This window comes from Opisthorchis viverrini (genome assembly GCF_000715545.1).
Source record: "Opisthorchis viverrini unplaced genomic scaffold opera_v5_518, whole genome shotgun sequence".
NCBI classification, from domain to species: Eukaryota; Metazoa; Platyhelminthes; class Trematoda; order Opisthorchiida; family Opisthorchiidae; genus Opisthorchis; species Opisthorchis viverrini.
In genome coordinates, this window is record NW_008752182.1 from 1 (window position 1) to 12,091 (window position 12,091).

At 46.9% G+C, this 12,091-nt stretch overlaps 2 protein-coding genes across 2 annotated transcripts in view; one reads left to right on the top strand and one right to left on the bottom strand.

Annotated features, from left to right (window-relative positions):
* Nucleotides 1–185: 185 nt before the first annotated feature.
* T265_11555 (hypothetical protein) overlaps nucleotides 186–12,091 on the top strand; it is a gene marked incomplete at both ends in the record, with an annotated part of 14,787 nt that continues 2,881 nt past the window's right edge. Inside the window, 2 exons of the mRNA XM_009178236.1 lie at nucleotides 186–363; nucleotides 403–638. Of these exons, the coding sequence (XP_009176500.1) occupies nucleotides 186–363; nucleotides 403–638 (414 nt within the window). The remainder of the gene's footprint in view (nucleotides 364–402; nucleotides 639–12,091) is intronic.
* On the bottom strand, nucleotides 2,579–2,998 carry T265_11556 (hypothetical protein; the record flags this gene model as incomplete). The annotated part of the gene is made up of 1 exon (XM_009178237.1): nucleotides 2,579–2,998. One exon carries the CDS (start codon nucleotides 2,996–2,998, stop codon nucleotides 2,579–2,581), a length of 420 nt encoding a protein of 139 aa, XP_009176501.1.

Below are 12,091 nucleotides of genomic sequence, written 5' to 3' on the forward strand. Positions count from 1 at the left end.
GGAAACTTGGGCAATGGCCTCGATCTTGCGCATCAATCCGTTAATCCGTGAGCTTTAGTGCGAATCGTTTTAGCCGACCGCATCCCGAAGGCGGGTCGATCAATTTGCTTTCGGTTCCATACGCCTTTTTCCCTAGATCTTCATTTGGTGGATTTGCGTTACTAGTTGCTGTAGGATATCAAGATATGCAAGCAATAAAGTGTGTTGTTGTTGGAGATGGAGCGGTTGGGAAAACGTGTTTGCTGATCAGCTACACAAGTAACGCTTTTCCCGGAGAGTATGTCCCCACGGTGTTCGACAATTACTCGGCCAACGTCATGGTGGACAATAAACCTGTGAATCTGGGTCTTTGGGACACTGCAGGTGAGTTTTTTTAGCACCTATGATCTTACTGATCTACAGGTCAAGAGGATTATGACCGTTTGCGACCATTATCCTATCCTCAGACTGACGTCTTTATAATCTGCTTTTCGCTGGTCAATGTGGCTTCCTTTGAAAACGTTGAAGCAAAGTGGCATAAGGAAGTATCACATTACGCTCCCAACACTCCCATAATTCTCGTTGGCACAAAGTTGGATATTAGGGAGGATCCTAAGGCGCTAGAAGAGTTACGACAACCCCCAGTAACATATCAGAAGGTGAGTACCATACCTGTGTGGTGTGCACGATGGGTCTTATTTCATCTGTTATAATCAAGACCGATACAGGCGGCGAAAGCCCTCAGAACAGACGTTTTTCGCCCTCTTTTTGTCCTTTTTACACTTCCCAGCAGCCATTTAGACCTGTTATGATTGTTCTGGTGAATCCACACCAACATATGGAGGAGAGCACTGAACTCGAAACCACAGTCCGCCACTCTTGCCGAAGGGGACTTCTACGATACACCTTTCGCCAGGACGGCTGTCTATGTTTGGGCATCCCGGTAGTATCTCAGCTCGCGTTTTCCGGGGTAGACTGACATCTGGGCAAAACGAAAGGCAGCTGCATGATCAGCTGTAAGGAACGCATAGTTGTCGCACAGTGAGTATAGCTGCAACAGTTTCGTTCACCGATGTTTTCGGAATATAGGATAGGTAGTTAGGCATTGGGTGTAGTAGTTGATCTACTTGGCGTGTAAATACGGGGTTGTCAGTGGAGTCTTTATTGGGGAGATCGGAGGAGAGTTTGCCTTGCAGCCAACAGCTTGGATGCATGAGAGCGACGGCGGTGCATGGCAATATCTGGCTACTGACTTGCCCTGCCTCGGAGTCCCTATTCAGGGAGACGGCAATGACTATCACAGATGCGTTGTTGAATGCTCATTATTGGCTACCAAGCCATTATTTGACCTTCCTTGACTCGGTACCACCTTTCGCGTGGTTGTACGAAAAGGGCTATTCGTATAAGTCGGTCAACTGGCATATGGAGCACGTAACGAGGCCAGCGTAACTTATGGATTGTGATCAGTTCATCTTTTGTGAGTTAGTGATTTCCGAAGACCATTCTACGTACTTCATCGTTACGAATCCGGTGTTCTCATCAGACTCGGGCAGTATTCCGAAGGTGGTCAAACGCGGGAAGTGTTTTACCGTCCTCATTGTGCAGTGTCCCGTATAGCAATATGGGGCACACCGCAGAATTGTAAACTTAATCCTTGACGAATAAGATGATGTCGGGCCCACGCCACGGGTGATGAACGAAAGCTGCTCTGATATTCCCAATCCCAGATGAACATATATTTTGAGGGTCCACCGGGACTAATAAAGCTCTCAAGGTAAAAAAAATTGTGTACTACTTCAACCGGCTCATCTGCAAGCCCACCCGGTCTCACAGTAGCACTCTATGCTGTACGTTTGAAGCGTATGTCAAACCGTGAAACACTTGGTTAGATTATTTCATATTGTTTGCATTACGAGATCAGCTCCAAGAGGAATTGTCTCTTCTGTATACTTGGTATCTGTGAGCGATTCCCCGCATTCGAGGCTGATAGTGACATAATCGTATCAATGACAAATTTGAAGAGAAACGGTGAAAGAGGACAGCCTTGCCTGACACCACTTGATGTGGTGAACTCAGACAAGGGGAGACTGTCATAGCGCCTGGCGGTCTACAGAGCCAAATGCAGCTTTCAAGCTAAGGAAGACAACCATTGTTGGTTGCTGGAAACGGTAGCTGTTCCAAAATCCGTTGGAGGGTGAAAATGCGATGGTGCATCCTCTTGCAGGACGAAACCCAGCTTGATCTTCACGGATCTGTCTCTGCTCTTGTTCACTCGACCTCCGCCCGTGGGGTTCATGCGGTACCTTCTCAGATTGTTAGTCGCCTAACGCGAAGTGGAACCATCGAGGTTTGGATTACCACGCTAAAAGAGAGGTCCGACCCATCTAGCTACCTTCCAGTCATTTTTCGAAGGTGATCAAGTGGATCACACCACGACAGCACGGTTTTTGATGACTGTCATCCCCAACTTCCTTGTCATACTGACTGCTGAATGACAGCGTGATGCACGATGCGTCCCATCTTGAGAAAGCGTAGATTCGTTCCCACCTCATCTCGCACACTAGTGATCTAAGTTAGTGGGATTTCTTTGGACCATCAGTCAATCAGTTACAGAGTGCCCCAGCGCTTTGTAGTGCGTCCCATATGATTTCTGGCTTTCATGCGTGTTTTCTGCTGCTGACGCGAGAAATACTCGGTAGCCATTACGTTCATTCTCATTCAGAGGAGCGTAGAACCAACCCGCAGACAGCTCTCTCACAACTATCTCTCTGCTACCAGTGTGCAACATGTTACTGCGTCCATTTCTGTTTGGTTGTGTGACTCGGTCATTAAGCGTAGATAATATGGTCACGTTTTCCCCGTCTGTTCGCAGTATCCTACATCCTCGAACGCCAGTAGTATTTAGAGAGAAGTGCATGCACATTCTAGGAACAGCTCCGGCATCATTGCCTGCTGTGCAGCTGGGATCCCGTTTGCTGACCGTTGATGCCAACCTTTTCGGGGTATGAATATGAGCCATCGGTTTTCGGAGCCTTGGATGAGCCCCAGAATTCCCGTCTGCAAGGACATTCTCAGTGCCATAACTGAACAGCTTCGCATTGTGGCATTATTTTGTACATGTATGTGGGACTGTTGGGGAAATCAGCTCGTTCTCAAGTCGCCTATAGTCGTTGGTCTTATCCGTTCAGCTACCTAACAGTGACTGATCGAGGGAACTGTCGCTTTGACGCCGTAAGTGGTGCGCATTCCTAGACCCGATTCGGGCTTCCCGCATGCGTGCACTGACCGTCACATTGGATTACATAATACAGTCAACAAGTAGTAAGGCGTGATCAAAGGCCATACGTCTTGGAGCGTGACCTTAAGCGGAGTGCAGAAGACGTTGAGACCTGCTCAGACTTCCTGAAAGTTTTTGTGTTTCAAAAAAATGAGAGGTTGTCGTTCGGCTCTCTGTTTTCATCAGCAACGATTTGAAATCCAGGATTATTGGAGAAAGTAGGCATTCTTACTAGACAACTTAAGGATATTCCCACCCACTCCCCACACTCATGCCTGCATGTAGACGAATATGTTTAGTGCATTGTATCTACCGTTTATGATGTATTATTCAGCAGGCTTGTTTAGAATAAGTAAAGGGTCTACAGGGTCGAACTCACCACTGATGTCACGCTGCTCTCAATGTGGAGGAATGGCTAATACAACCTCCAGCTGGTCTGAATCCCACGCCCCTCCCATAGTGAGTCTGTGTATCGCTGTGGAAGGAAACTGATGCTAAAAGTCTCGTTAAGGATATTTGAGTTGACTGAACACTGCACTCAACCCAGTGCTCTTGTGAGTAGGTAGAATTATTTCAGGGTGGAGTTATTACAAATTCACTGTGATAAATGCGATTTTAACCTCCGGTTGGGGCATCACCAATGAGCGTTGTTGGGACCGGGAGCTGAGGGTCCGAGGGTCCCGTGTTTACATGAGGTCTCTTCCACCGATGGTTAGTTCAAAATATTGTGCCTCCAGTCCTAAGATCCGTCGGTTGTACCCCTTGATGGTTTCGCCTATCACAGTGCAGTGTCGGTGAACTGGAACAACCTGCTATTCCTGTTAATCTGGCTTAGTTAATCTGGTTTAGTAGGTTACTGTCCCCAGTTTGTATGGCGTCTGGGGACTTGTTTGTTTGGATTTTCGGGATAACCGGGAACTCCTTTCCGATTTAGGTTACAGCCTTTTCAAGTCATCGCTTGTTGAGAGTCGTTTAGTTGCCATCATCGTGTATCCTCGTGGAGAGCGTATTCTATCGTTGTGTCCCGAGTTCTTTCCAAGACCAAGGCCACATCGATCACCACCGATGCCTCAGAACAACAGTTGGAATCGACCGGAATCAACAAATACACTGTACATTGATCAAGAAACGTTTGAGGAAGCCTTTGCTACTTGCAGAGTTTACACGGTGGTTGGTCACCTGCTACACATGCCGGGTTATTAACTACCGAAAAGAGCGCTTTCCCGGCCCAATTCGGCACGAGGAAGACCTTGAGTCAAGATAAATATGGTCTGACAAGAGAACAAATGGTGTGAATTCGGTGATGCCTCGTAAGTTATATTGGATGTGGGATCTTCGTGGCTTCCCCGCTGGGCTCACGTGATCCTGCTTATACGTGGTTGGAGTCCCTGGAGGATGTAGCACGCAGCCAATCCTAGTGGTGCGCATGCTGTCATTTCCCAGCCGGACCGCTTAGCTACACTTCGGCTGTTGTTGGCTGGGTTTATGTTGGGTTAGGTTCGCCAAGGACGCTAGGTCAATCTCCGGTTACGTCTCATTTCAAAATGATGCTGTCCGAATGTATAGAAAAGGGGCTCCGGCTTCGGAAGGAAACCGTCAGTGGTTTGTTCGAGCTCTTGTCTATAAATAACCAGCAACCATCGATGCATCCACCGAAACGAATAATATGAAAGATGAACGGGTTGCCCTCTTCATGAGTGCTTTTTCCGGAGAGCCGTTGTTTGCTACTTGTCATTTTGGTGTTATCCTTCAGTTCGCCGGAAATATCCCTCCATCTCTGAGTTACCGTGATATTTTTCCTTTCCAGCTGACCGTTGGATTGCTGGTGAAATGATAGTGCCCCGATACATTGGGTACTGTATTAATGGAAAGCATATAATTGGACGCATCTGAGCTCACTACTGTTTTCTGAGACCACGGTTGTCAGAACCTCAAAATGATTGAACACAATTTGTTATTTTAGAATAGTGATTCAAGAAGCAATAGAAATAATTCCGGCCACTGGCTGTAGACGTCTACTAGAAGTAGGTGATGTTAGTCATTGGCAGGGCTCGCTAAGTCATGAGTTTATGTCTCATGTACGGATGGTTCTGTTTTCGTGCGATTCCCTCGAAGTTTGATAGCTGGAACGCATGTGGATAGCTTCCTTCAAAATAATAAAATAATCGGTCAGCTGTAGCACCCTTTCAGTGCTTAACTGCCATTCCACCCGAAGGTTGCACGAGGGCTGGGATGCTTCCAGGTCGCCCAAGCCCAGACAGGGGAAGTCGAGAGGCAAAGGTCAGGTTCGAACTACGGACCTTCCGGCCAGTAAATTCGCGCACTAACCCCTTGAGGCGTCTCGCCCCAGCTTCCAGCTGCTTGTCTGCGCCCAGCTGGTAGACGTTGCTTGCCAGAGTCTTCGTGTGAATAATTTTAGGACGTCAAACTTGAAAGTGTTAAGGGGCGGTGCTTTGTAGTGACATTCACACGTTCACGGAAAACTGCACATCCTTCAACTACAAAAAAGCTGAGTAAACTTTGAAAGGCCAGCTTATATTGGCTGTCAGGACAGCCTCAGCCGGTGCCCGTCGTGGAAAAGGATCACCCTTTAAAATGATGGGCTGCGTATCGATGCTACAGACCTTAAAAAAGGGAATCTCTCGGATTTTGATGGTCTCCATCGTACTGAATGTGGCAACTGAGGTCCCGTCGACCATCATAGCCCGTTTGCTTGCACAGGCCGGTTGTTAGTTGACGTAGAAGCTGTAATCAAAAAGCATGGTTGTGTGGTTTTGCAATGGACTAGCTATGTAGACTGGGGTGGTGGTGGTTGGTGGTGAGAATGAGGTGACGTGCGTACATCATTTCGATACTTCACTAGCGAAGACAATTGCCATGGTTCATTTTTGTTCTGGTCGTCTTTTTCCTCTATGTATGTTGAAGATATGACTTTTTCAGGCTCAGTGAGAAAATTAGAGACTAACTGCTTCAGTTCATGCATAGTCAAACGCATCTCATACGACAGTAACACCCATGAGTGGATTAAAATAGGTAGGTGAGTCGGCACTAAATGACGCCTTTGTCGAATACAAGCTAGGGTGAATGTGGCATGTAGCGCATTTATTTTTTAAAAAAAAATGGCTTAATGGCTGACGAATAAATTGTATTTTTAGCAAGTGTTTTGTAGCGACTTACCAGACCGATGGGTGATCGAAGGGCTGACAGGTCTGTAGCTACTGGCATTTGTTGTGTAACTGCGGGAGAGATGGCTCAAACAGTTAGAGTGCGAATTTAATGACCAATAAGATAAGGTAATCATTCAGCTGTAGCACCCTTTCGGTGCCTAGCTGCCATGCCACCCAAAGGGAGCACGGCAACCTGACAGTATCCCAGCCCTCGTGCTTCCTTCGGCTCGTGCTTCCTTCGGGTACCGGAAGGGTGGACAGCTGAACGATTTATTTTTTAACTGCGGAATACAACGTTTTTTTCGAAGGGGAGGTTCATGAAAAACTTGTTTTCAACGGTATCAGGTTTTAGGGCCAGAAGACGTTCTTTCCGTGCATTGTCCCGGCTCGTACATCCGTGGTTCATGACGTCTTCCCAAAGTTTGTACTGTATGTTCGATGCCTGGCCATACGCTGACTCACGGATTGGTAGTACTGCGGGTTTTTCGATGGAATACACTGATCCAGCTTAAGAATTTGATGTTGGTGGCTGAGGGTTGAGATGCTGTGTTAGGACCAGATAGGTCATAACTGTGGCCCTTGCGGCTAAGTGGGCCAGACCAGCCATCGGCTGCAGGCAGGATCCCCCAAGAAAACCCAAACGCTCGCTGCCTTGCGCGTCTGACATTTGAGTCAAGTGCTCACGGTTGGGTGTCGACCCTCTTCCGCCTAAGGGAGGTGTTATTTGCCCTCGCGATCCTGTTCACTGATGTCTCCTTCTTGCTTTGCAAACAAATGACGCCGGGTCGTTTGGTTGTCAGCTATCAGATCGATGTGGTTTATCCACCCACGCCTCTTAATAATAAGTAGAATGAAGCGGTTAATAGACGAGATCTTATATACAAGCTGTCAACGTGCGTAATCCTTGTCAGATTTTGGAACAGGCGATTCTCGCCCAAACCTTAAACACGCATAAGATGGATATGTGCTGCGTCTCTGGAACACATGTATCAGACGTGACCATGCATCTTTAAACGCCCAAGACAAACAGCTTTTTACCTATTTTACTCTCCCAGTGTTGGAACCGCTGATTTGTAGAATATGTGGCGTGAAAGTTGCACTCAGCCTCAGGACTGAACGCGGTTGATTCAATCGGATCCCAACGGACAGTCATCTTTGCGTCGCTCCTGTTATCCAGCTCAGTCAAATTCAATCCCGAATATCCCCCCTATTGACAGTACCCTTACCCGCTCAATACGATCGTCTAACCAAAGAAACATCTGCTAATGAGATGGTAAATAGAACTCACTGTTGAGTACTTCGTTCACCAAAACGCTGATTGAAAAGATGAGCCGAGGACAGTTAAGATAACCTACTGCAACAGAACCCCAGGAGACGGGGTCTGCGGCTAATGAAGTGTACACCTTAATCGCCGTCATAAAACATAGGGTATGAAACATCACTCTAAAATTCGAGAAGGCCCCGGACTTGGTCGGTTTGTATCCAGTCCTTTTCATAGAAAGTGGAAGATCTCTAATTTCCCACCTGACAACTTATTGGCGCAATGAGGGGGATTGGGGAAGTGTACCCAGCAGGGGGCTTATCTTCAAAAGCGAGCGCTGTGAAAATCGTTGTGGCAATACCCCAGTAACTGTGGGATCAAATGCTCTGGTCTCATCCATCGATGGACACAGAGGAAAACATATCCATGGAAATCGAGCTTGATTCCGTCGTGCAAGTGGATGCATCGATCACATATTCACCATCCGATAGATTCTGGAACATGGTCATCTCTTCCCACTGCTTCTTGACTTAAAATCTGCCTTTTGATTCTGAGGCACTATGGCAACGTCTGTGGAATAAAAGTGCCCTCAAATTCGTGGCCCTTAAGGTGCTGTATACCAACTCCTGTCGACTCATGAAGGTTTATTGTAGACTCTGTGAATTCACTGCATGCATTGGTGCCAAGCAAGACTGTTCTCTTTCATATTTTCCTCAACTTCGTCAGTGATGTGATTTTAGAAGACTCATTCCTAGCCTTTAGGATCTATGGTGATTTCCGGAACAGTGGATCTCTTTTGACTACTTGGCACCCACCAACAGTACAGTCCCGGACTCCTATGCTCCATATTACCAACAGCTACCGGTAGCCAGGGCCGATCCGCTTGAATTATGTATGAGTACTCCGATCATTCACTTGTCCGTCTTTGCTTTTCGTTACGTTTTTCAGATCTAGGTGTTGGGCATAATATATTGAACAATTCGGTTGTTTGCGCAATAATTTTTGTCTTAGCTATCGGCTTATGACAGACATGTAGGCTGTGGGACCCCACTCAGCCTCAGAAGCCTACGAGTGTATCCTTAACTCCAGTGCTGTCGTGTTGTTGGTTTCGGCGGCCTTGCTTTGCTCTTAGGTCAGACCAAATTGGAAAGGGTTCTGTTCATGTGGAGGTTACGCTGACCAACGATCCGTGTCACGCACTGTTTTGGAACACCATTACGAGCTCCAGTAAACGATCACAGCTTTCTTTGTTGAATTCAGTGCAGCATTTAACTCAGTCGATGGTTGGTGGCTTACGAGATAGGCTGCTAGATCTCACCAAGACCTACTAAAGCACGATGGTTCTCATGGTTATGGAGAGAAGGCAGTCTGTCCTCTTTCGCCTATGATTTCGAATTCCACCGTCGCCTGCATGCTGTCGGCAACTTTCTAGGACTAATTCCGGCTATGTGGATTACAAACCTTGACTGAGCTCGGGATATCGTTGTCTGGACGAAAGTTCGAATATAAATACACCTTATCCTTGATAGCACCAACCACTACGTTTCGCGGGTTAGACTAAAAATGAATGCGTGTAAGGCAAGCACATACTTTCACTGTAGTCTGCAGTGTCACTGATACATCCTTAAGCCGAGCCAATTGTTTCAGGTACATGAGTGCAACCACTCTCGAATGACCAAGAACCTCATGGAGTGGGCCTTTGTACTAACAACATGGCTGATAATTTTATTCGGCTCCATACCGTTCTCCTCGGAGGCGCTCTGGCATCATCGTTCAATCAGAGCCAATCCATTTTTCGAGTAGCAGTTCCGATTCCATGCCAGTCAATTGAGCACACTCTGTCATAGCGTGAAAAATTCGTAGGTCAGTCGCATACTTGGCATTGAAGCATGAAAGTCATTACCAGCAAACTCGGCTGCGTTAGTCATTACCGTCTCCCTGGATGGAGACCCCGAGACTGAACAACTCAATTGTTAGAGACATTGTCAGACGACCCGGTGATGCCATATTGGCGCGCATGCTCCCAAGCTGTTGCCTTCAATGCATAACTCCGCGGTCTCCGCAGTGAAAAGTTCCCTGAGACTCCTGTATTTATGCATCAGCTCCACCACCCACACTCCATCTTCCCAACTCTTTGGCACGTGAAACTGTGGCAGTTATAACCACTGTACAGCAAGTATGCGGTTTTTTACAGCCTGCTCAGTATACAGCTATGATATTACTAAATTCGCTTTACTAATCCGGGTGTTTCGTGTGGCTACCTCATCTCCTCTTGGCTACTTCATCGCATAGAGTATGCACAAGGGAGTAACTTCATTTCGGAGTTTATTTATTTAACTGTTTTCACCGTCCACAAGGCTTAAGGATTATTTGGCCTCGGTGTAGAAATACTAGCTAATCCCGCTCTATAGTTTGCTAGTTAGGATGCTTACTTTGCGTACCACAGGACGGTCGGCTTCGAAAAGCTGTTTTTATCCAGCTATAAGCTCAATGGAAGCGATCGAAAGGCTGAAGGTCTGTGACCTGGCAACCACTTGTGAAAACGTTAACCAGTAAACTTATTCGGGTTGACGCCTGTTGCCTCTCCTGATATGGACTCTGAGAATCGATTCATCAATGCTTACCGATGTTCGCAGGCTTCATTCAGTCGCGCTTTCAGCGACGTACTTGCTGCACCATTCTGGTCTTCACTTCATAGCTGCTTAGTTTACCAGACGGCAAGAACGGTTCAGCATCAATTAAGAGCGCTTGGGCCATCATCCTGGACACCTTGCTTTTCCTCCCCTAATCTTCTATTCCTTGTTGAATGAAAATATGTCAGCTCAAATCAACCTATCTCAGGTGTACATCTTTTACGGATGCTCAGCTCAAGCCTAAGGAAGCTCCTCCCAATGGAGAAATGCGTACGATGATGTCGTGAGTTTCAGTGAACAGGGGCTTGTTTTGGGCTAGCGATTGAACAAGACACGTTACCACTATGGCACTTGACTAGGGAGGCATCAACAGCGTGCTATTATCGTTGCCCCCACTTTCAGCGTAGTGGGTGCCCACATTCTAATAGGTCATACTATTGCACCAATGCACTCAACTTTCATAGTAACTAACTGATGTCGACTGCATCATTCAGAGGAGACAGTAATTATGTAGCTTGAGTGTAACAGACAGCATGGCGAGAAAGTTGTGTTCCTTAGGCGTTCAGTATCTATGTTTTCCCTTTCTACTATTTACCCTTAATACTGTTAACCTACGTTTCAACTAGGAAATTTCCCAGGAAATTCTGTCATGTGTGTTCCGCAGTCGAATAAATGCTGAGGTGCGAGACGGCCCAAGTGGTTTGAGCGCGAATTTACTGACCGGAAGGTCCGTGGTTCGAATCCGACCTCCGCCACTCGACTTCCCTTGTCTAGGCTTGGGCAACCTGGCAGTATCCCAGCCCTCGTGCTTCCTTCGGGTGGCATGGCAGCTAGGCACCGGAAGGGTGCCCCAGCTGAACGCTTTCTTTCTTTCTAAGGTGTCTGCGTCATTCTAGTAACCCATCAAAGTCGCAATGATTGCACAGTGCCACTGATATCGATCGTTCAGCCTATTAGTTTTACATACAGGACCGAACTGGTGGCGAATAGCCAATGACATTTTCTGTAGTGTTTATTCTGAGCCAGACTAATCTAATTTTGGTATGGTTGCGTAACATCTTACATTTATTAGGGTAAAAATGTTCAAATAATACTATAATAAATAATCGTTCAGCCGTAAAGCCCTTTCGGTGTCCAGCTGCCATGCCCCCCCCCGAAGGAAGCACGAGGACTAGAATACTGCTAGGTTACCCAAGTCTAGACAGGGGAAATCGAGATGCAGAGGTCGGTTTCGAACCACGGATCTTTTAGATAGTAAATTCGCGCTCTTGCCACTCGCTCCTCTCTACATAGATCTGGGTTTCAATCCTTTCTTGGATTATTTGTCCACAGTATGGCAGTCTGTTGGCTAAAGCATGTGCTTTCTCACCTAAGAATGGCTTTCGGATGCAGTATCCCAGCCCTCGTGCTTCTTTCGGGTGGCATGGCAGCTAGGCACCGGAAGGGTGCCCCAGCTGAACGCTTTCTTTCTTTCTAAGGTGTCTGCGTCATTCTAGTAACCCATCAAAGTCGCAATGATTGCACAGTGCCACTGATATCGATCGTTCAGCCTATTAGTTTTACATACAGGACCGAACTGGTGGCGAATAGCCAATGACATTTTCTGTAGTGTTTATTCTGAGCCAGACTAATCTAATTTTGGTATGGTTGCGTAACATCTTACATTTATTAGGGTAAAAATGTTCAAATAATACTATAATAAATAATCGTTCAGCCGTAAAGCCCTTTCGGTGTCCAGCTGCCATGCCCCCCCCCCCCCACCGACACCCCGGGC